This window comes from Capra hircus, chromosome 4 (genome assembly GCF_001704415.2).
Source record: "Capra hircus breed San Clemente chromosome 4, ASM170441v1, whole genome shotgun sequence".
In the NCBI taxonomy this organism is placed as follows: Eukaryota; Metazoa; Chordata; class Mammalia; order Artiodactyla; family Bovidae; genus Capra; species Capra hircus.
The window spans coordinates 13538865-13563993 of record NC_030811.1 but is presented as its reverse complement, the minus strand read 5'-3'; the positions used below and the strand labels follow the sequence as shown (position 1 = coordinate 13563993).

At 43.3% G+C, this 25129-nt stretch overlaps 1 protein-coding gene across 7 annotated transcripts in view; it reads right to left on the bottom strand.

Moving 5' to 3' along the window:
- Positions 1–25129, bottom strand: part of LOC102184403 (TRPM8 channel-associated factor 1) — a 51009-nt gene that overhangs the window by 11791 nt on the left and 14089 nt on the right. For 4 of the 7 annotated variants that reach the window (XM_013963557.2, XM_018046835.1, XM_018046833.1 and 1 more), the window contains 2 exons: positions 11817–12450; positions 187–1181 (listed from right to left, as the gene is read on the bottom strand). In XM_013963557.2, the coding sequence (XP_013819011.1) occupies positions 187–1181; positions 11817–12436 (1615 nt within the window). In that variant the 5' untranslated portion in view covers positions 12437–12450. Of the gene's footprint in view, positions 1–186; positions 1182–11816; positions 12451–24443; positions 24578–25129 lie in introns of those variants that run through there. The other 3 variants (XM_018046832.1, XM_013963559.2, XM_005679558.3) reach the window with 1 other exon arrangement.

Below are 25129 nucleotides of genomic sequence, written 5' to 3'. Positions count from 1 at the left end.
TCTGCCTCCCTGCCACCCTGGCTCTCATCTTCCAAGCATTCCCTAAAACCCCAACCTCGTCCTCATTGAGATTTGCAAGGCAGAGGTTGGAGATGGCCCCGGAGGTGACCAGACCTCAGCTGAGCTGCGGATGTCATCCCCCGGCGTTCCCACCCGCCGGGCTCCCATCCACCCCTCCTTCCTCACCCGGGTTGTTGCAGTTGACCTCCACGGTGATGGGAGATTCCAAGGGGCGCAGATAGGGGCTGCTGTACATGTCTTCAATTTCGGGGACTAACAGAGAGAGGTCGCTTCCCGAGTGAGCCAGCCCCGTGGCCAGGGAGAGCATGGCACCCCGGCAGCAGTCGTTGATGACGGGGTTCTCACGGGTCGCCACCGGGAGCCGATAGCGACTCAGCAGCTTCCTTAGGAGCCGGTGCACCGACATGTAGGCGGGGATCTCCTCAGCGGGGATTTGCAGAAAAGCCGCGCCGTCAGGACCCAGCTTGGCCAACCAGCCCTTCTCCACGTTCCCTCTCTTCCTGCCCATGATAACCTGGAACTCAGCCAGGGTGGAGCGGAAGTGGTAGGTCCTTATCCCCGCCTTGGGAGTACGAAAGGGCCCCGGGTTGAGGCTTTGGCTGGTGATGCTAATGCCAAAGGGGTTGAGGAGGAGGTTTCCTGGGAACCGCGCCAACGGGGACACGCCTGGGTTCTTGAAGGCCCACCACCAGGCCTGGGCTCCGACAAACAGGCCCCCGCCCTCGGCTACAAACTCCTGCAGCTCCTTGACTCCTGCGTCACTCACGGGCTCAAAGCAATAGACACTGGCGTCGCTGGTCAGATTGGGCTCAATGCTGGTGTCTATGCCCCCCACGGCGAGCAGCCCACTCAGAGTCCTCAGTTCCGTGTGCACCACGATCTTGCCTCTGCGGCCCGCGTCCAGCCAGCGGACGGCGTTGAGCAAGAATGGGCCCAGTTTACCCACGGTGAACAGGACCTTGTGGCCGGTCACGACCACCCGGCCCCGGCCATAGCGGGCAGCCGCTATGACACAGCCGTGGTAGGAATCTAGCCCCAGGGGAAAGGCTAAAGCCCCATGCACCAGCAGCTGGGATGGGAAACAGTCCGAATTGGTGATGTCCAGCTCGGAAATCCCATGCAGGAGCTCATCTCTGTCCTCGGAGAGATCATCCTCACAACTGCAAAAGACACATGTGTTCTTTGTTACAAAGCGCTCAGCACAACACCCGGCATGTAGCAAGCGGCAGACTTACGAATATCACCTTTAGCTCTTAGGAGAGAACTAGGACAGACCTGAGCTCACTGGGTGTGGAGACTTGTTGGAGGGAAGACAAAGGACCTTGACACTGATCCTGCTGTATCATTCTCTGTGTATTAACCCTCCAAAGGAAATCTTGAAAGAAGTCCTGCTGGGTTTACTCAATACCGTATCTTAAATAGTCTGGATTTAAGTGTTCAGCCTTTTAAGCACAATATAAAGAACTGAAGGAGAAATCATGGTTTCATTCTGCTAAGGGGGCTTGTTTATAATTTCATGCCACTAACTTTCTGCAAATAAAGCGAACAGAGAGCTGAGTGAGTTAGTGGCTCGAGTGAAGAACCACTATTATCCCAAAAGGTGGGGCAGGGAGCTGAGTGGCCTCAACTCTTGTGAGACCCTCCTGTTACTTGAACCCAAGAGGACTGACTGTCTACACCCAGAATTCCATACATTCATTTCTGGCCCAATAGGCGTGATACAGATCCATGCTGTAAGGCTTTTCTCATCACCAACTGTTTCCGTTTCTGTGTGTGTGCATGCTCAGCTGTGTTTGACTCTTTGCAACCCTTTGGATGGAGCCCACTAGGCTCCTCTGTCCATGGGATTCTCCAGGCAAGAATACTGGAGTGGGTTGCCATTTCCTCCTCCAGGGGATGTTTCTGACCCAGGGATTGAACCCGCATCTCCTGCATTGCAGGCAGATTCTTTTACCTGCTGAGCCACTGGGGAAGCCTCAACTGTTTCTATCTAAGGGTAACAAACTCCTATAAAGCTTTAGGACACCTATAACCCCAAAATGGGGATTTAGCCCCGGATAGTGGGATTATGAAGGGAATGAGGTAGAGTGATCTCTCTCTGTAAGCTTGAGATCCCAGAGCTGGTTAAGCCCCTCTCACTGATTATGTGACTGTATGGTCAGAGGCAGCTATAAGGAAACACTGAAAAAGGGGAGTCAGGTAATGGTATGTTTCTAGTATTTGTGTTGTACTCTCTGTGGTTGGCAGAGCTGTAATTAACTGATGGGGAAACTACAGTCCTCTTAGCAGTCCTCTTTCCTGAAGATAAAGGCATCACCCTACAAGATGGCTCTCCAGCTCCTTGAAGCACTAGCATTAAAACCACTCATCCAGCTGTTTTTGCTCTGAGTCCAAAATCACCAGACAACCTTGTGATTACAATATTGCTTCTAGTGATCATTTGCCTAAAGAAAGAAGTCATTCTTTCTTTATAGAGCAGCCAGGGTGGTCTATTTTTTGTGACATTAATATTTCTCCAGAAACATCTTAGTATATCTTTAATTTGCTGATTTTATTATATATAAATAATAATATTATTGTAATAAATATTGCATTGTATATATTTGCATATATAATCAACAATATACAAAATATAATATATAATACAATGTATAATTGTATTATATTGTATATTATATTGTCTATTAATAAATAAAATTATTATTGTATATAATTAGTAATAATTTGTGCTTAGTCACTCAGTTGGGACTGACTCTTTGTGACTCCATGCCCTGTAGCCCGCCAGGGTCCTCTGTCCATGGGGATTCTCCAGGCACGAATACTGGAGTGGGTCGCCATGCCCTCCTCCACGGGATCTTCCCAGCCTGGGGATTGAGCCCAGGTCTTCCACATTGCAGGAGGATTCTTTATCATCTAAGCCACCAGGGAAACCCAATTAATATTAATATATATGTTAATAATATATATAATAAAATCAGCAAATTAAACATATACAAAGATTATACATACAAAATTAAGTAAAAAATGTTTTAGTTCTTATAATGAGTTCTGCTCATAAATTTCAAGCAATTAACTGTCTTACAAGTGTAGTCAGTGAAAAGGTGATCTGCCCTGGCATTAAGGTTTATACACTAGCCTGTTACAACAAAATGAGAAACACTGAATGTGCCAAGTTCAGACCCAGACACTGTGTCAATAGTAGGGCTTCATCAGCAGGACCCTAGGTGAGGTCCTGCTCACCGATGAGGCTGGGACATCGTCAGAGTTTTGTCTGTTATTTCCAACAGCCACGACTTATGTGCAGGGGACGATAAATGATTGTCTCATTAAAAAAACCTGAAGTGGACTTTGACTTTTCCTGTCCCTCTCTGTTCTGAAATGAAACAAAAGTTACATAAAAAAGAATAAAACCATGATAGTACTAGATTTCAAGAAGGGTGCAGTCAGCAAACTGGGACAGGAGGAATTGACAGGAAAGATAAACCAGATGAAATCAGACTGATCAGAAACCTAAGAGAAAAGAAGAATCTGGAACTGTACATAAGTGAAAGAGAAGATCAAGAAAACAAATACAAAAGGCGTTATCATCTGTCCTGAGAAAATGTACTTCACTAACCAAGAATGACCAATCTAGAAATTCAATGCCATTTAACACTTAAACAGAAATCAAAAATATTTGATGAAAACTAATAGCATGAAATATAAGCACCAAACTAAACAAAGGGAAAACCAACTCCCTCCAAAATAAGTGATAACTGGAGAAGGTCCTAAATAAATATTGTATATCATCGGAGAGTTTTGAGATAGATTATCTCTCTGCAGGAAAAAAAAAAGAGACAGGCTGCTACAAAAAGTTAATAATCAGAATAAAAATATAACTGCCAAACAGACAATCCTATTTAATACAAGGGCAGAAAAATAAGTATTGATGTAGCTGAAGACTATGAATAAACCAACAGGCAGGTTGAGTGAAGTGATTCATTAATAGAAAATGAAGGATAGATTAGAAGACTAATGGCTAGCAAGAAGTTCTAAAAGCAAAGACCAAAGAAGAAATAAACATTTAATTTGATGAAAATTTCTTTGTGCTGAAAAAAAGGTCTGAGTTTTTAGAATGAAATGACATTATTGACTCAATGGACATGAGTTTGAGAAGGCTCTGGGAGTTGGTGATGGACAGGGAAGCCTGGCGTGCTGCAGTCCATGGGGTCGCAAAGAGTTGGGCATGACTGAGCAACTGAACTGAACTGATTATATGAATGCAAATCAGTATAAATGAAATAGAGAAGGTCTGGTCAATTCATAGCAAGTTTATGAGCTTCAAAGTACAAAGAAAAGCAAAAACCAAATTATCTACAAAGAAAAAAGTGAAATCAGTGCCCTAAAAATAGTATTTCAGTGCAATGAAAATATTCTGTATGATACATAGCTGCAGCAACACTCTTCACCACATAGGGAATACTGAAAGTGTCAAAAGGATTACTGAAATTCACCACTCACTGAAGTTTTTCAGAGAAGTTACTTAGGTTATGCTGTGGGTCTAGAAAAACAAAAATGAATACAATATAGGAAGAGATTGTCTACATGAAGCAGCGGTGGGCAAAAAGTGCCAATGTATTGTATAATTAATGCTGGAAAACTGCTGATAAAGTTCTTGCGGTATTTGATGTGATTGGCAAGAAATCATTCTAAATGAATAGGAGCCACAATATTAAAAACAAAGTGAACAAAGAAACAAAGCTAAGGCAAAAACCAAATTACAACCAGAAAACCAGATGATTTCAAAACAACTTGGGTAGTAAGGAGTGAGCACAGAAAAATGTCAGGAGGGGAGAAATGGAATTCTTGTTTTGAGTGAAAAGGTAGATTATAAAAACAAGTTAATTCTCAACTCAGAAAAATGTACATTCGTTAAAAAATTACAGGCAACATGGTTAATGTATATTAATGTATAATAAAAAGTGGCATTTTGTATTACTGGGAAAAGATGAACTGGACCTATACATCACCCAAATACATAGAAACATTTTCGAATGTATCAGAGATACAAATTTTACAAATGAAACCACACATGCACTGAAAGAAATTAAGAGCGGAATCTTTCATTATCTTTGTTGATCATTGTTTAGTCGTGTCCAGCTCTTAGTGACCCCATGGATTGCAGCATGCCGGGTTTCCCTGTTCTTATACTATCTAGGTGTGACGAGAGCATTCTAATTATGACCTCGAGTCAGAGGTGATCACAGAAGACTGACAACTATTATACAGTGTTTTGATCACTTTAGCTTTCCAGTAAATCTGGAAATTATGTTAGTTACTTCCATTTGCATTGAAGTTTAGAGCCAGTTTGAACTTTGGTTGGGATTGCACTGAATCTATAGATAATTTGGGGAAAAACTGACATCTTAAAAATACTGAGGGTCCTGATCCATCAACATGGTGTATTTCACTATTTCTTTAGGTTTTATTTAATTTCTCCCAGTGATGTTTTGTGGTTTTCAGCATACATGTTGTGTGACACATTTTGTTAAATTTATTTGCTAGTATTTCATGATTTGGGACCCTGTCTTAACAGGGTATTGTATTTTTAATTTCAATGACCAATTACTACTATATAAAAATATAATTTATTTTTGTATATTGACTTTGTATACTGAAACCTTGCTAAACTCAATTATTACAGTGGCTTTTTTTTTTTAGCAGAGTTTTAAGAATATTTTACATAGAAAATCATGTTTTCTGCAAGCAAACATAGGTGTGCTTCTTAAATTTAATCTCTATGCCTTTTTACTTGCCTTACTGCACTGGCTAGAAACTTAAGTACAATGTTATATAAATATATCCTTCCTGGCATTGTTCTCAATCTCAGGGTATTTCACCAGAAAGTATGCTCTTGGCTATCGGCTTTTCAAAGAGGACTCATCATACTGAGCAGTTTCCCTTTATTTCTGCTTTGTGGAAATTTTATCATGATTTGATATTGAATTTTGTCAGTTCTTTTTTCTGTCTGTGTGCAACTATTGAATTATATGATGTTTCTCATTTATTTTGCATTAAGAAAATAATTAAACTGTGAATTAATTTGATATATGAATGTTAAACCAGCCAAGCATTCCTAGAATAAGCCTTATTTGTCATGATGTATTATCCTTTTTACATTTGTAATCTATTTACTATATTTTATTAAGAATTTTTGCATCTATGTTCATGAGGGACATTGTTCTGAATTTTCTAGTCTTGCAATGTCTTTCTTTGGCTTCAGTATCAGAGAAATACTGGTTTAATAAGTCAAATTACAAAAACTTTCCTCTCCTCTTATTTCTGAAAGAGTTCATATAGAGTTAGTATCAGAAAAGACAGAGTGCAAACTGTAAGCAGTGATCATCTCTGGGCAGAAGAAGAATCAATAGAAGGTAGAGCGGGGGGACAAAGTTCTTTCACTTTTTACTTTGCATCCTTTGGGACTATTTCCCTTTTTCCCCAGTAAGCATTTATTTTGAAATTGCAGAAGGGAAAATGTTTATAAAAAGGAAAAGAAAACTGAATTGTGATTTAGCAATTTCTTTTCTAAAGTGGCACATCTTCCTGCTTGAATTCACTCTCTAAAAACTTCTAGTTTTGTGAGAACCAGTTAATACAATTTCATTATAAATGGCTAGGAATGTAGTAAGAAGCGCAGGGTTTGGTAGGTATGTATGTTCACCCCACCGCGCTGGGTCATGACCCTGACTTAATGTCGGCAGTTAGCGTTCTATCTATACTAGCAATGACTTCCAAGGACTTGTGGATCCTTGTTACAAACAAGTTTATTAATATCTGTTCAGATATTTTCTCTGTCTGCAATGCAGGAGACCTGAGTTCAGTTGTTTTCAGACCTACTTGGGGAGTCATATTCATGTTGATTATCTTCAGTAATTTGGCAGGTTACTTATTTCACGTAGATAGTCAATTTTCAAAATTCTGAAATCTTCTTAATCTGGAATTCAAAAGACTGTTTTATATATAATATTCCTGGACTATCTTTCAAAATGAAATGGAGATTATCTATATATGGCATCAATTTCTAATGTCTGCCAATTCAGGTTTCACAGGAGTGTTTTCAAGCCATGGAATTTGGAGCATGTGGACATTTCAAAGCACGACTGTTGTTCCACATTCTTTTCTCTGCATCTCTGATGATTGTGAATATACACAGATCACTGAAGACTGAAAACCATTCTCAATGGAGTAATAGCTGAAATGAGGACAAGGACCTTCTATTATACTCAAGTACTTCCCATTTAAAGGGAGAAAGAGAGTGGAAAGCACACGCAAGGTCACAGTGTGTAGTTGCTAGCGGCAACCTCAGGTTTCTGAGTTCTACTGATCCTAGATATCACAGCCCTCTTCCTACAACAGGTACTTGTTTTTTGTATTTCCTCCAAGCCTGGTTATTGGAGATGTTTCTGCACTTCTGATTCTCAGATCTTTGGAAATCATTTTCTTAAAATAAGAAATAATGCCTGAGATTACAGCATATACTCAACAAAAATGCTGGCCTAAATGAATGGATGAATGAACAAACACAGAATAAGAACTCTAGCAGAAGCCTGAGATTTGTGTTAAAATGGGACAAGGGCCTTCTTATCCAAAAAATAGAGCAAACTATTGTGGTTGAGTCTCCTGGAACCTCCCTTAGACTGATTATCTAATGATATGTTTAATCAGCATCAAGTCTCTTTATTGGTAAAGCCAATTTCGTGTCTAGTCCTTGCTTGGTTAAATGCATAAAGAGGATAAAACATGGCAGCTGGTCCTGCTGCTGCCGCCTCAGTTTGATGGAGGAAATAGGAAAAGTATCAGTTAAAATACCAATAGCTTATACAACTGGAGCAGAACACATGACTTGGGGCAAAGCAGCATAACGATGGATGCCGGGTATATCTCAATGGTTGGAAACGATATTCATGACCTCATATGCTTATATACCATAGCATGAAGGCTGATGTCAAAACAATTAAAGTGTTTTAGGTACTTTGAACATGTTTCTTAATTCACTGAATTCTTACAACCACCCTTAAAGGTAGCCATTATTAATCCTACTTTAAAGATGAGGCTTACCTGTTGCTCAAGGTTTTAGAGCAAGCAACAGACATTATGTAGGAACTTATTAACCTCAGATATGCAGATGACACCACCCTTATGGCAGAAAGTGAAGAAGAACTAAAGAGCCTCCTGATGAAACTGAAAGAGGAGATTGAAAAAGTTGGCTTAAAGCTCAACATTCAGAAAAGTAAGATCATGGCATCTGGTCCCATCACTTCATGGCAAATAGATGGGGAAACAGTGGAAACAGTGGCTGACTTTATTTTGGGGGGCTCCAAAATCACTGCAGATGGTGACTGCAGCCATGAAATTAAAAGATGCTTAGTCCTTGGAAGGAAAGTTATGACCAACCTAGATAGCATATTAAAAAGCAGAGATATTCCTTTGCCAACAAAGGTCTGTCTAGTCGAGGCTATGGTTTTTCCAGTGGTCATGTGTGGATGTGAGAGTTGGACTATAAAGAAAGCTAAGCACCAATGAATTGATGCTTTTGAACTGTGGTGTTGGAGAAGACTCGAGAGTCCCTTGGACTGCAAGGAGATCCAACCAGTCCATCCTAAAGGAGATCAGTCCTGGGTGTTCATTGGAAGGACTGATGTTGAAGCTGAAACTCCAATACTTTGGCCACCTGATGTGAAGAGCTGACTCATTTGAAAAGACCCTGATGCTGGGAGGGATTGGGGGCAGGAGGAGAAGGGGACGACAGAGCATGAGATGGCTGGATGGCATCACCAGCTCGATCGACGTGAGTTTGGGTGAACTCTGGGAGTTGGTGATGGACAGAGAAGCCTGGTGTGCCATGGTTCACAGGGTCGCAAAGAGTCGCATACGACTGAGTGACTGAACTGAACTGAACTGAAGGCTGGCCTCCACTAAAATGGTGCTTTTCCCTGTAGATATGAAATCTCTTACTAGAATCCTGAGTCTTGAAATGAGGCTGTGTTTATGACAGTGGATCTAGTATTTGTTCGAGTGAATGTGTAATAGAAAGAAGGTGGCTCTGCACACAAAGAACAACAGCCATTGCCTTCAGAACTGGAGGTACAGTGGAGGCCAGTGAGGTTAAGCGGAAGGAAGAGTAGACATTGCTCAGCGAACAGAGTCCCGGTGGTGTGGTCATACAGGCAACATGGTGGCTTCAGTCCAGTGTAGTCGCTCAGTCATGTCCGACTCACTCGTGTCCCACGGACTGCGGCATGCCAGGCTTCCCTGTCCATCACCAACTCCTGGAACCTGTTCAAACTCATGTCCATCGAGTTGGTGATGCCATCCCACCATCTGATCCTCTGTCGTCTCTTTCTCCTCCTCCTAGTTACCCTACAAGAAGACCATGGTGCTTTCCAGGCAGGAAGTAAGGGCAGTGACTCTGAGGCTTGGGTCCTGACATCTGTGGGTGTTCTTACCAGGCTAAAAGTGGGTCATCTGGTTTTGTCACTTAGAGTTTTATTTTTATGATCATAAAAGTAGTAATTTCTTCTTTTGAAAATTTGATTCATTTTGATAAGACCTGTGGGCAGTTTACTCTTAGAAAGTTTATCCCAAGATCTTATTTAGAATGTAATTTAATAAGAAATATGCAAGTAATAAAGTCAAAGCTATCTTAATTCACACTTGCATGTTCAAATGTGGGTTTAAAAATAAATAACAAGACATTTGGGCAGAGTAACTAAATCCTCAGGGACTTTCAATGTGAACTTGATGGCCAGTGATGGAAATAACCTCCATTACTGAATTCTAATAGATGCATGATGGTGTCTAGTGTTGTCTGATACTTCTAAAATGAACTGACGATATGTAATACAGTATTACATAATTACAAGATGACTGAAGAAAGATCCAAATCTTCAATAGAAACCAAATGATTAAATAAATGAGGTATATATTGGCATTCACATAAATGCCAATTTTAAAGATTAAACAGAATGTAATAATATATAATTATTTTTTATATTTTTAAAGATTACATAAAATGTAATCTTTCTATTTTATAGTTTTAATTATTACACAGAATGAAAAATGTGGATGAGCAGAATTCAAAACAGCATGTATATTAAGATGACAAGGGTGTAAAATTATGAATGAATGTGCAGAGATGAAAAGAGTTACATTGTGGGTTTATGATTTAATAATTTTAAAATAAAAATTAGAAAGTAAGGGATCCAGCAATATTGAAAAAGTAGTTTAAAACAGTATGCCATGAAGAATAATCATAGTTCAAAAATACTGCTGGCCTTTGAACAACACAGGTTTGAAATGTGTGGGTCCACTTCTACGCACACACACACACGATTTAACCAAAAAGGAAACAATTTCAGATTCAGAGAGACATAGGCATAACCAAAGAAAAAACAAGTATCATTTTGATAGAGAAAAACATCTTTTAAGGAAACTAACTCAACTAAAGGGGATTATGTTGTTAATGGAATTAGGCTCAGGTTTTACCTTGCTCTTCCTTAGAATGGAGATCTTTGTAAGCAGAAGTTTGATCAACCTGATCAATTTCTGTGTCTCTGAATAACTCTTTTCTCACTGCACATGTGAGTATGGAGCTGTGGGGTGTTCCAGGAGTGCCATGCCAAGGAGAGGTCACAGCTCTTCCCCAAAGTCTCTGTACTAACCCTGGTGTGCCCTCCTCACCCAGTCCGACCTCACCTCGCTCTGCAACCATCAGAAATACCTATGCTTTTTGCTGCAAGGATGTTGAGAGTTTTCCTGTACAATATAAGGCATGGCCTGGTATGATTTTTCTATTGCTAGAACTACTCCAGCTTCTCATCTCTTTCTTCATCCATGCAATCATCCATCTAATATGTGTTTACTAAGCACCTACTAACCATGTTCAACACTGTATGAGGTGCTGGAGGACAGTGTGAATGGAACAGGTTGGGTGACGCCCTCAAAGAACTTTCCATGAATCCATCACCTGCCTCCTTCATTCTCCATCATCATGTCTTTTGCTCCCAGAGATAAAATCATCTCTAAGATGAAAGATTAGCACATATGACTTGTGCCACCTTTCTCGTATCTCAGCTTTTGAATTCTCTAGCTCTTACTTCCATCCTAATCCCATCTGGCTGGATATTTCAAAACCTTTCCAAAAGCTCTCTAGACTTTGTTTGTTTTCCTTTTCCTTACATTTCATTTGCAAGCAAATGACCTATGACCTTGACCTATGACCTTCCTGGATCAGTCAGGCCAACCCTGAGATTCAGCAATATATACATTTTACTAGGTTTTCCCTTCAAATGGTAAAGAATCTGCCTGCAACGCAGGGGGCCTAGGTTCGATCCCTGGGTCAGGAAGATCCTCTGGAGAAGGGAATGGCAATCCACTCCAGTACTCTTGCCTGGAGAAGCCCATGGACAGCGGAGCCTGGCGGGCTACAGTCTGTGGGACTGCAGCACGTCGGACACGACTAAGCGACTAACACTACACTACACTATACATTTTCCTAAGCGAGATGCTGGGGGACACAATGGTTACTAAGAAATTTCTCCATCCTAGAGCTAAGTAATCTGGTCTGAAAAGGTAGCAGCAAGGGACCCTGCCCTTCCTGTGTCTCAGGGTATTTTAACACTCTGGTTGATTTATGATGAATCTTTGTTTGAATGCCAAATTCTCTTCTGTTAGCCTTGGAGTAGCTTGAAGATAGGAACCATCTGTCTGCTTTTTAATCTGGGACCAATGTCCCACTGGGCTAATGCACTCACCTCACCAAGACTGGGATCTTGGGCATCTTCTTAGAGACTTTAAAGAAGCTTGTGTCCCCTTTGTTGTCGGTGAAGTATACACCGGCCACACTGGTCACGAGGTTCCCTGGGAACGTGAACAGAACCCTTTCATCATCGCCCTGGTTGGCCCAATCCCAGGCTTGGCCTCCAATGAGCAAGCCTCCTCCATGTTTCACGAACTTGACCAACTTCTCAGTCATGGTTTCATTGTAGGCATCAATGCAGTAAACTCCCAGGGAGTCTTTCACTTCCGGCTCAACCTTCGCCTCCACTCCAGAGCCCTCCAGGATTTTGGCCAGAGGTGCAAGGGAGGGGTGCACACCCACAGGAGCCCCGGGGGAAGAGCAAAGCCAACCCACTGCGTTGAGGAGAAAGGGAGTGAGCTGGGCCTCCACCAAGTAGTCCTCGTGGGACACCACCACCAGGCGGCCTCGGCCATAGGAGGAGGCCGCGATGAGGACCTGGCCCATGTCGTTCACCATCACCGGGAAGGAGGCTTCTCCGATAAGAAGCAGTTCGCACGGGATGGCATCTTCGGGGACATCCCAGCTTGTCACTCCATTCATAAGGGCCTCGAAGGCAGCGGACGGAGTCGCCATGGCTGGACCGGCTTCTGCAGAGAGGAAAGCAAGACAGCCTGGTGAAGAATCGGTAAACAAATAAATGAGCCAAGCAGTTCACTCTTCTCTAGCTGGGGCAGCTCTTCCCACTGAGCAGATGAGACCGACGCTGTGAACAGACTCAAGCACTCACCAGGGCTGTTGGTGTCTCCAACCCAGCGGACCCTGTTGTGCCCTGTCTGTTAACATTCTTACTGTCAAACTAAATGAGCTCCACGCATTTCCGTCACAGAAGAAAACAAACAGAAGTAAAGAACAAACGCAGAACTGTGTCTCCAAAGACATACGTTCAAATACTAATTCCCAGTACCTGTATGACCTTATTTGGAAATAGAGTCTTTGCAGATATAACCACGTTACGGTGTGGTCATCCTGGGTTGGAGTGGGTTCTAATCTAATGACTGGGCTTCCCTGCTGCCTCAGCAGGCAAAGAATCCACATGCAATGCAGGAGACACAGGAGATGCTGGTTCAATCCCTGAGTCATGAAGACCCCCTGGAGAAGGAAATGGCAACCCACTCTAGTATTCTTGCCTGAAAAATCCCATGGACAGAGGAGCCTGGTGGGCTACAGTCCAAAGGATCGCAAAGAGTCAGACATGCCTGAGTGACAGGCACATAATTTAATGCCTGGAGAGCCTTTAAAAGAAGAGGAAATTGGGACTCAGGTACCCAGGAGAGAGATACACAGGCTATGAGCACATGTAGGCAGGTATTAGGGTCTCTGTGATGTCTCTATGAGCCTAGGAATGCCAAAGACTGCTGGTGAACACCAGAGGTAGGCGAGACGCATGAAACAGACTCTCCTTCAGAACTTCCAGAAAGAACCAAACGTGTCAACACTTGGATTTCAAACATCTAAACCTCTAGAACTGCCACAGAATACATTTCTGTTGTTTTAAGCTCCTCAGTTTGTGGCACTTTATTGCAGCAACCACAGGAAAGCAACACAGTGGTGCAGCGTGCTGTCCCCCACCCCCGCTCCACCCCACTCGGCGCTCACACCAATCATATTAGTCTCAGCGTGGGCCCAGAAAACCAAAAGCAGAAAGTGATACATTATGAATTTATAGCAGATTATTACTTGCACCCAGACACAGCAGCAAAAGGTGTGTATGTCGATGGATGTGCAATCACAAACACCCTCTGCTTCTTCACCTTGAGCCCCCTGCTTAAGGTCACTCTGCAGTCTGACCTCCTCTGTGCCCTTTACTGAAGCACTTCCCTCATGGACAGACGTGTTTAACAGGCAGGACAATCAGGGCTCACCATCCCCACTGACCACTCAGTGGCGCTGGACAGCGCTGCTCCCTGGTACCCGAGGCTCTTACCACCTCTAACCTTATGGCCAGCCTCACTGTCTGCAACCTCTCCAGCTGCTTCCTTCCTGGCCTCCCCTTCCCTCTTCTGAAAATGCAGAGATTCCTTAGGTGTTCATCTTTGGCCCTTACCTCTCTTTCCTTGTCTCACTCAAGGTATTATGGCAAAGCAATTATTAATACACGCTTAGGCTCTGGAGTTAGGCTGTCTGGGTTTGAATCTCAGCTCTGCTGTTTACTAACTGAGATCAGGCAACACTTCTCAGACTTGGTTTCCTCATTCATTAAGTAGGAAAAACAGCATCTACCACACAGGATTGTTTTGAAGATGAAAGGAATAGCATCGGTTAAGTGCCCTTCCATTATTTTATATTTATATATATATATATATATATATATACACATTGCCCAAAATTACTTGATCTAGAGTATATTATATATATACAGATATATGTGTATATATATATTTGCTTAAAATTACTAGATTAAGAGTAATTTTATACATACACACACACTGTGTGGGCTACAGTCCATGGTGTTGCAAAACAGACGTAACTTAGCGACTAAATAACAAACTACTATATATATATAGCATATATACATAGTATATATAGTGTATATATATATATAAAATGCATATAAATGCACGCATGTGTGCTTAGTCACCCAGACTCTTTGTGACCCCATAGACTGTAGCTCCCCCAGCTTCTCTGTCCATGAGATGCTCCAGGCAAAAATACTGGAGTGGGTTGCCATTCCCTTCTCCAGGGGATCTTCCCAGCCCATCAATAGAACCCGCGTCTCCTGCATTGCAGGTGGATTCTTTACAGTCTGAGCCACCAGGGAAGCCCACATATATATATATATGAGTATCAATTATTTATTATACATACATATATATGTGTATGTATATATATATTTATCTTTGCTTAAAATTACTTGATTAAGAGTAAACTAAGTATGTGTATAATAGGGAATTCTTGTAAAGTGAAAAAAAATTTAATCTAATGTTAGATTTTTACCAACACTGGATTTAGTGTTTATTGACTCTGATTTTTACAGGTTTCATATTTTAGAGCCAAGACTAACACTAATGATTATATTTAGTTAAGTATTTCGATGGGTTCTTGAAAAAATCCTTGGCATAGCCCTTGTCTGGGCCTTCCCCAAGCCACGGATGCAAAGGCCCTGGTCCTGACGTAACTAATAAACGCCAAGCCCCCTACTGAAAGCACATTCTGCCATTTGTTAACTGTCGCTAAAACTACAAAGTCTTCACTTTTCCCCCTCCAAATTAGCTCCTCTTGGGTAAATTCCATAAGCTTGAGGTCCCTAGTTGTTAAGGAGCAATCTGCACCCTACAGAGAAGATGCAATCAGCAGACAAGTGGTTAATAAGGGCTTGTCCTGCCCCTGCTCCTCCTGGGGTCCACAAACAGCCGGGACAGCAAACCACAAGGAGTCACAGCTGTGTCTCCTCTCCCTCCTGCTCCACACCCCGCTGGCCACAGTGCTGTCCGTCATGGTTTCCAACACACACTGCCGCTAACCTAGTTTAGGTCCTCAGTAATTCATTCCTGGACTAAAAGCATCTGGCTTCTATGTCATCAGTATCTGTTCTCACCTTTATTCTTCTACAGTCACAGATTGTATTATTTCCCAGAAAGGAAGACCCAGAGCTTCATCTTTGCCCACAGGGGAAAATCTGAGCTTCCTCCTGGGGTTTAAGGCCTTCAGGGCTGGTTGCTCCTCACTTTCCAGAGTGTCTCCAGCAGCTTCCGGGATACCTGGCCTTCCTGGGCCTGCCCTGATTTAACTTGAGATTCTCTTTCCATTCTCTTTCTTCCTGTTCCTGCTCCCACATCTTTCAAGCCACCAAAATCCTCCCCTTCTAAGAGAAGCTGGTCTCAGAAGAGGAAACTTAAATAGCCAATTAATCAATGGAAATATGCTCAATCTCACAGGAAATTGAAATAACATATATGTTTCCCATAAGCTTATATGAAAAGAAGTGGGGTAGGGGGCAAAGAAGAAAGAGGAAGAGGAGAAGAAGATGATGAGGATAATTGACACCCCAATGTCCCAGAGGCTTTGGAAACACTAGCACTGTCTGTGAAACGCCCAAGAATCTGAAAGCAATCTGCCAGGGGCAACTCAGTTTCAAAGGTGTGCCCATCCTCAGAACAGCAAACCTCTAACCTTTCTTACAAAAATCACAGCAGCAATATTAGACATACGTACAAGGTTGCTCACCACTACACAAAACTACAAATGTAGATAGATACATGACAACCTAGACGTGGGGACAGACAGATGACAAGGAAGGTTTCCCAGGACCAGTTTTTGACTCCGAGGGTTCAGGATCGCTGATCCAACTTCCCTGTATCCCCCAGACAGGCCACGGTACCCACCGTGAGACCCTGGGGGGTAGCTCCCCACCCACCACTCATACACATTCTGTAACAGCGACCATACTGTCGGTAGTGCCGATACTCCAAACTCGCCTAGAGCAGGGGACTCATAATTTTCTCTTTCTAGGTGTACTCTGAGCTGGTTCATGGGAGAAGAAATAACTGCGGAGAAGTGACAGAAGGGATGGACAGGTGGCCTGGAGGTTTGAAAAGTAGGGAACAAGGGAGAAGAGGGTTGATTTCCTGCTGAGTTGGTTCCTGGGCTAGAGGGGTGGTGGCCTGAGGGGAGTGGGGTTTGGGTAGAAACACCGGAGCACCCCCTCTCCGTCAGTCTTCCCCTTTCCTGCACTGAGTGAGGATACTGTGACCGCCCTGATCTGATAGCAACGCTGTGAATGTGGCAAGACAAGTTTTGAGAGGGAGGAATGTTCGAGTAAAGTATGATAATAGGTATTACAAAGCTATTACAAAGAATAGAGTTAAATCTAGTTTTCATACCTAGAAGAATGTCCTAGATACATCTGAAGTGAAAATTTCAAATCACTGCAATATGTAGGACACAAACCCACTTTTATATGGATAGAGATACTAATAATAGTAGTAATAGTAACTTTAGGAGTAGTAACGATATAGTGCTTACCCGGCTCCAAGCATCATTATAAATGCTTTATACACATTATTTAATTCTGGGAATAAACCACTGAGGTATGTGCTATCACTATTCCAATTTTAAAAATCGCCAAAATCAAACAACAAAAATAGAAAACTTGATGGCCAGAGGATTTGTTACTTGGTTAAGTCACATACATGGTAAGAGATCGATTAACCATTCAAACCCAGGAAGTCTAGTATTGCAGTCCATGTTCTTAAGTACCAGAAACACATAAGTCTGTTACTAGGAATTTTATTGTTGTTGCAAAGTTGCTCAGTCATGTCCAACTCTTTGAGACCCCATAGACTGCAGCCCACCAGGCTTCCCTGTCCTTCACTGTATTCTGAGTTGCTCAAACATATGTCCATCAAGTCAGTGATGCCATCCAACCATCTCATCCTCTGTCATCCCCTTTGCCTCCTGCCCTCAATCTCTCCCAGCATCGGTGTCTTTTCCAATGACTTGAATCTTCACATCACGTGGCCAAAGTATTGGAGCTTAAGCCTATACATCAGTCTTTCCAGTGAATACTCAGGGTTGATTTTCATTGAGATTGACCGGTTTGATCTCCTTGCTGACCAAGGGACTGTCAAGAGTCTTCTCTAGCACCACAGTTCAAAAGCATCAATTCTTTGGTGCTCTGCCTACTATATGGTACAACTCTCACAGCCATACATGACAACTGGAAAAACCATACCTTTGACTATTAGTTCAGTTCAGTCGCTCAGTCATGTCCGACTATCTGCGACTCATAAATTGCAGCACGCCAGGCCTCCCTGTCCATCACCAACTCCCAGAGTTCACTCAAACTCACGTCCATCAAGTCGGTGATGCCATCCAGCCATCTCATCCTCTGTCATCCCCTTCTCCTCCTGCCCTCAATCCCTCCCAGCATCAGGGTCTTTTCAAATGAGTCAACTCTTCGCATGAGGTGGCCAAAGTATTGGAGTTTCAGCTTTAGAATCAGTCCTTCCAATGAACACCCAGGACTGATCTCCTTTAGAATGGACTGGTTGGATCTCCTTGCAGTCCAAGGGACTCTCAAAAGTCTTCTCCAACACCACAGTTCAAAAGCATCAATTCTTCAGTGTTCAGCTTTCTTCACTGTCCAACTCTATCATCCATACATGACCACAGGAAAAACCACAGGCTTGACTAGACAGACATTTGTTGGCAAAGTAATGTCTCTGCTTTTTAATACGCTATCTAGATTGGTCATAACTTTCCTTCCAAGGACTAAGCGTCTTTTAATTTTATGGCTGCAATCACCATCTGCAGTGATTTTGAAGCCCCAAAATATAAAATCTGACACTGTTTCCACTGTTTCCCCATCTATTTCCCATGAAGTGATGGGACCAGAAGCCATGATCTTCATTTTCTGAATGTTGAGCTTTAAGCCAACTTTTTCACTCTCCTCTTTCACTTTCATCAAGAGGCTCTTTAGTTCTTCTTCACTTTCTGCCATATGGGTGGTGTCATCTGCATATCTGAGGTTATTGATATTTCTCCTGGCAATCTTGATTCCAGCTTGCGCTTCTTCCAGCCCAGTGTTTCTCATGATGTACTCTGCATAGAAGTTAAATAAGCAGGGTGACAATATACAGCCTTGAGGTACTCCTTTTCCCATTTGGAACTAGTCTGTTGTTCCAAGTCCAGTGCCAACTGTTGCTTCCTGACCTGCATATAGGTTTTTCAGGAGGCAGGTTAGGTGGTCTGGTATCCCCATCTCTCTCAGAATTTTCCACAGTTTATTTTGATCCACACAGTCAAAGGCTTTGGCATAGTCAATAAAGCAGAAATAGATGTGTTTCTGGAACTCTCTAGCTTTTTCGATGATCCAGTGGATGCTGCAATTTGATCTCTGGTTCCTCTGCCTTTTCTAAAACCAGCTGGAACATCTAGAAGTTCACGGTTCACATATTGCTGAAGCCTGGCTTGGAGAATTTTGAGCATTACTTTACTAGCATGTGAGATGAGTGCAATTGTGAGGTAGTTTGAGCATTCTTTGGCATTGCCTTTCTTTGGGATTGGAATGAAAACTGATCTTTTCCAGTCCTGTGGCCACTGCTGAGTTTTCCAAATTTGCTGGCATATTGAGTGCAGCTCTTTCACAGCATCATCTTTCAGGATTTGAAATAGCTCAACTGGAATTCCATCACCTCCACTAGCTTTGTTCATAGTGATGCTTTCTAAGGCCCACTTGACTTCACATTCCAGGATGTCTGGCTCTAGATGAGTGATCACACCATCGTGATTATCTTGGTTGTGAAGATCTTTTTTGTACAGTTCTTCTGTGTACTCTTGCCACCTCTTCTTAATATCTTCTGCTTCTGTTAGGTCCATACCATTTCTGTCCTTTATCGAGCCCATCTTTGCATGAAATGTTCCCTTGGCATCTCTAATTTTCTTGAAGAGATCTCTAGTCTTTCCCATTGTGTTCTTTTCCTTTAATTCTTTGTACTGATCGCTGAGGAAGGCTTTCTTATCTCTCCTTGCTATTTGGAATTCTGCATTCAGATGCTTATATCTTTCCTTTTCTCCTTTGCTTTTCACTTCTCTTCTTTTCACAGCTATTTGTAAGACCTCCTCAGACACTCATTTTGCTTTTTTGCATTTCTTTTTCTTGATCCCTGTCTCCCGTACAATGTCACGAACCTCCGGCCATAGTTCATCATGCACTCTGTCTATCAGATCTAGTCCCTTAAATCTATTTCTCACTTCCACTGTATAATCATAAGGGATTTGATTGAGGTCATACCTGAATGGTCTAGTGGTTTTCCCTACTTTCTTCAATTTGAGTCTGAATTTGACAATAAGGAGTTCATGATCTGAGCCACAGTCAGCTCCCGGTCTTGTTTTTGCTGACTCTATAGAACTTCTCTATCTTTGGCTGCAAAGAATATAATCAATCCGATTTCAGTGTTGACCATCTGGTGATGTCCATATGTAGAGCCTTCTCTTGTGTTGTTGGAAGATGTTTGCTATGACCAGTGTGTTCTCTTGGCAAAACTCTATTAGCCTTTGCCCTGATTCATTCTGTACTCCAAGGCCATATTTACCTGTTACCCCATGTGTTTCTTGACTTCCTACTTTTGCATTCCAGTCCCCTATAATGAAAAGGACATCTTTTTTGGGTGTTAGTTCTAAAAGGTCTTGTAGGTCTTCATAGAATCGTTCAACTTCAGCTTCTTCAGTGTTACTGGTTGGGGCATAGGCTTGGATTACTGTGATACTGAATGGTTTGCCTTGGAAATGAACAGAGATCATTCTGTTGTTTTTGAGATTGCATTCAAGTACTGCATTTTGGACTCTTTTGTTAACCATGATGGCTACTCCATTTCTTCTGAGGGATTCCTGCCCACAGTAGTAGATAAAATGGTCATCTGAGTTAAATTCACCCATTCCAGTCCATTTTAGTTTGCTGATTCCTAGAATGTTGACATTCACTCTTGCCATATCCTGTTTGACCACTTCCAATTTGCCTTGATTCATGGACCTGACATTCCAGGTTCCTATGCAATATTGCTCTTTACAGCATTGGACCTTGCTTCTATCACCAGTCACATCCACAACTGTGTAATGTTTTTGCTTTGGCTCCATCCCTTCACTCTTTCTGGAGTTATTTCTCCACTGATCTCCAGTAGCATATTGGGCACCTACCGACCTGGGCAGTTCCTCTTTCAGTATCCTATCATTTTGCCTTTTCATACTGTTCATGGGGTTCTCAAGGCAGGAATACTGAAGTGGTTTGCCATTCCCTTCTCCAGTGGACCACATTCTGTAACACCTCTCCACCACGACCCGTCTGACTTGGGTGGCCCCACAGGGCATGGCTTAGTTTCATTGAGTTAGACAGGGCTGTGGTCTGTGTGATCAGATTGGCTAGTTTTCTTTGATTATGGTTTTAGTGTGTCTGCCATCTGATGCACTCTTGCAACACCTACGGTCTTACTCGGGTTTCTCATCCTGAAAATCAATGGATACGGTCCTGAAAATCTATGGAGGCCACATTTCCACAAGCTAACACTGACTGCATAGGAAAGGAAGAGGTGAACAGTATTCTTTCTCCTTATACAAGCCTGTTGTTGTTCAGTAACTAAGTCACGCCTGACTCTTTGCGACCCCATGGACTGCAGTACAACAGGCTCCTCTGTCCTGCACTATTTCCTGGAGTGTTTTTTTTTTTTAAATGAATATATCTATTTTAATTGGAGGATAATTACTTTACAACATTGTGGTGGTTTTTGCTATACATCAAAATGAATCAGCCATGGGTGCACATGTGTCTCCCCGTCCTGAATCCCCCTCCCACATCCCTCCCTGCCCCATCCCTCTCGGTTGTCCTAGAGCACTGGCTTTGTATCTCCTGGAGTTTGCAGACTCCTGTCCATTGAGTCAGTGATGCCATCCAACCATTTCTTCCTCTGCTGCCCCCTTCTTTTGCCTTCAATCTTTCCCAGCTTTAGGGTCTTTTCCAGTGAGTCAGATCTTTGCATCAGGTGGCCAAAGTATTGGAGCTTCAGCATCAGTCCTTCCAGTGAATATTGATTTCCTTTAGAACTGACTGGTTTGATCTCCCTGCTGTCCAAGGGACTCTCAAGAGTCTTCTCCAACACCTCAGTTTGAAAGCATCAATTCTTTACCACTCAGCCTTCTTTATGGTCCAACTCTCACATCCATACATGATTACTGGAAAAACAATAGCTTTGACTATATGGATCTTTGTCAACAAAGTGATGTCTCTGCTTTTTTAATATGCTTTCCAGGTTTTCTTCTGAGGAGCAAGCATCTACTTCCTTTGAATTGCTGTATGTATTACTATAATAATTAAAAATAGCATGTGCATACACACTAAGTCACTTCAGTTGTGTCCAATTCTTTGCAACCCTATGGACCACGGCCCACCAGGCTCCTCTGACCATGGGATTCTCAGGTAAGAATACTGGAGTGGGTTGCCATGTCCTCCCCCAGGGGATCTTCAAACCCAGGGATCAAACCCAAGTCTCATTATGTTTCCTACATTGGCAGGCGGGTTCTTTACCACTAGTGCCACCTGCAAAGCCCCAAAATAGCACAGATAATACAAATTCAACCAAGTAAACCCCTTAAACAATTGAATATATAAATGATTAGATTCATCAACTGATATTATTTCACTCATCCTAAAACGTCTTTCTTCATCTCCCGACAAGTTATGCATTTGTCCACCAATAAATCTGATTTCCTCCTCTGTGGAGGTTTCTTGAACTTTGCAGCTGATTCTATCCCTGCTTTAACCAGCTAACAGTGACCCCAACACTTGATTTTTAAACCAAATACTTCTTTCTTGTGTTTGAATTCCTGTTTGCCCTCCTAGCTTGATGTCCACAGATGGACACAGGGAATCCTTATTTCTCCCCTTAAGTTTTTCATCTTTGGTTCTCCTTATGGATCCTGCTTTCTCTGCTTTCTCCAGGCCCACTAGCTAATGAAACCCAAGGTACTTCTAAAGCAGAAGGCATCTCGGGCACAATTTGTAACTTAGGGGATAGAGCTTTATAAGTCCCTTGCCTCTACCACAAAGAAGCCCCATGGTACATGCACAGGGTCTCCTTTTAAGAGCTGTATCTGTAAGAGAGAGAAGGTAGAGGGCTAGTTTTGGATACTGTACCACACGTACATTATAGCTTGATTTCAAATCCCCAAAGTAGAGTAAGTGTCTGAGGTCAGGGGACATGTTTTATATATTTGGATTCCACCCCCAGGAATGAACAGGTACTCCATGGATGAATGACTGAATGATGGATGTGGGTATTAAGGGTAAACTTGGGATCACTCCTATAGCATATAGCTACTCTGGCCTTGAAAAATGATTTATATCACAGACACCAACTCTACAGGTCCTGGTCAATTTTTACCATCAACCTCTTTTTTCTTTTTCTTTATATATCTAATATCTTTTCCAGTGTCCACCATCTTCTGCTAATAGTAGCCATAATCAGGGTGGGTTCAACACCTTTCATATTCTGTTTTAGGTATTACCAGCTCAATCTATTGATTTGATTTTCACTTAAAATGGTTTAATCCATACATTTAAAAGAATATGTAACGCACATAGAGGGCTTCCCAGATGGTATCAGGGGTAAAGAATCTGCCTGCCAATGCAGGAGACGCAGGAGACGTGGGTTGATCCTCGGGTCAGGAAGATCCCCTGGAGAAGGGAATGGCAATCCACTCCAGTATTCTTGGCTGAAAACCCCATGGACAGAGAAGCCTGGTGGGCTATCGTCAGAAGGGTCACAAAGAGTCTGACACCACTGAACACACATACATGGAAGAATACGGACATTAAAATAATCAGAGAAGAATACACAAAATTAAACTTCCATATACCAATCACCTAGCTTAAAAGACAGACCATTACTAATACCTTTCAAGGCACTCTTGTGGCCTTCCAGAATCAATTCCTTCCACGTCTCCATAAATGTAGGCATTCCAGACTTTGCTTTTTCTGTTCTTCCAGTTCAACCTTAATGCACTCTTTTCTTAATCCCCAAGTTCCCTCCGGGGGCTCTCTGTCTTTCATTCATATTTGCTCACTTTTATCACTCGGTAATTCCCAGGAAAATCGAGTAATGGAAGAGTATGGGCCCAGGAACGAGACCTGAGTTTTTTATTTTTAAATCTACCTGCCTCTTCTTACTGCTGATCGGCCTGCTTTCCAGGGTGTCTATCACATGGACAGTGTGGGAGAGGTCAGTCCTTAGCTCTGCGGGCGGCTGTCAGCACTAAAGTTCTGGTGTGGGATCCCTCTCCCACCTTCCCCTTCCAGGCTCTAGGTCGGCCGGATTTTCTTCCCCAGGCCCGGAGCCAGTCAGCAAAGAGCATGTCGGTGACGTCAGAGGAGTGGAGAGGGGGTTGAGATGGGGGGAGCAGGAGGCGGAGGGGTGAGGGGAGGGGAGACCACGGAAAACTCGCGTGTATTGGCATGGAATTCTCCAGGCCTGCTGGCAGGGAGCTTAGGGTAGGTTGGAGGGACACAGATCATCCGCCCCTGTTAGACACACACACACACACACACACACACACACACACACACACACTCCCCCCAACCAGTCTCCGGGGAGTGGGGGAAGGGGCAATGTGAGTGGGTGAGGGATCTCAGACCCAGAGACGGTGTTTGCAAAGATCAAAGGGCAGGAGGACAGAAGTGATGTTCCATCCCCAGCTGCCAGTGTGTTCCTGAGCAAGCCCTCCCTGCCACCACCCAGGGGCTATGGCAGGCTCGCCGATAAAGCTGCGGATAAGAGCCTGTTTGTTTCTCTAAGGCCAGGCCTGCGCGGAACTCGACCACACAAAGCAATTAAACAAACATCAGATGTCAGAACCCGGAGAGGAGAAGCAATGCGGCAGGAGGGACGCAGAGCCGGAGAGCCGAGAACAATCACTCACAGGAAGGAGGACGCAACAGCGAGAGGGTCCGCCCCTCTTTTTAGGAACGCGCAACCTTGTCCCTCGCCGAGCCCGCGCCCCTCGGCCTCCGGCGCCTGCCTCCCCCTACCCGATCTCAGCGCACGGCCACCCGCCCCTGGTCCGGCCTGCGGGACGTTAGGAGAGGGCCACTCACCAGGTCGCCCCTGCAGCTTCCACGGAGGCAGCTGGAGCAAGCAGGGATGCGTGCACAGAGGGGCCCTTGGTTCTGCGGGGAAGCGACGTCCTCGCAAACAGCTCTGGGCGAGCGAGCTGGGCGGAGCCCGAGGGGGAGGAGAGGAGGGGCTCCCGGCCAGTCTCCTCCCCGCCCCCCTCCCCCCTCCCCCCGCTTCCTCCTGGGCGGGGCCGCGAGCCCGAGGGGCGACGCTTGGCAGGGGACAGCACTTCTTTGTGTCGCCGGCCCAGTGGGCTTCGCATTGCGGTGGCCCCCATCCGGTCAGTGGGGGTGGCCGTTTTAATAAAGACATATACTTCTCTGACTATTCATTAGTAAAGGAAAAGGCTGAACAAACCATAGGATACAGTCTACAGAATATTATTCAATTCTTATGAAGAGTTTAGATCTCCAATTCGTAGGAGGAAAGAACTGGACATATTGCCTAGGGAAAAATGAAAGTGGTAGAAATTGTTGAATAGGCTCTAGTTTTTGTAATAAAAAGCAGTCGCGTATATTTGTATTATGGTGCGTGAAAGGACAGATTCATCTCTCCCTGCTAATATTGTTTAATCTGAGGAATATCGAAGGGCAACTTTTACTTACTTCTGCATCATACGCCCGGTTATGTTACTTTTGTAAATTAAAAATAAGAATATATTACATGT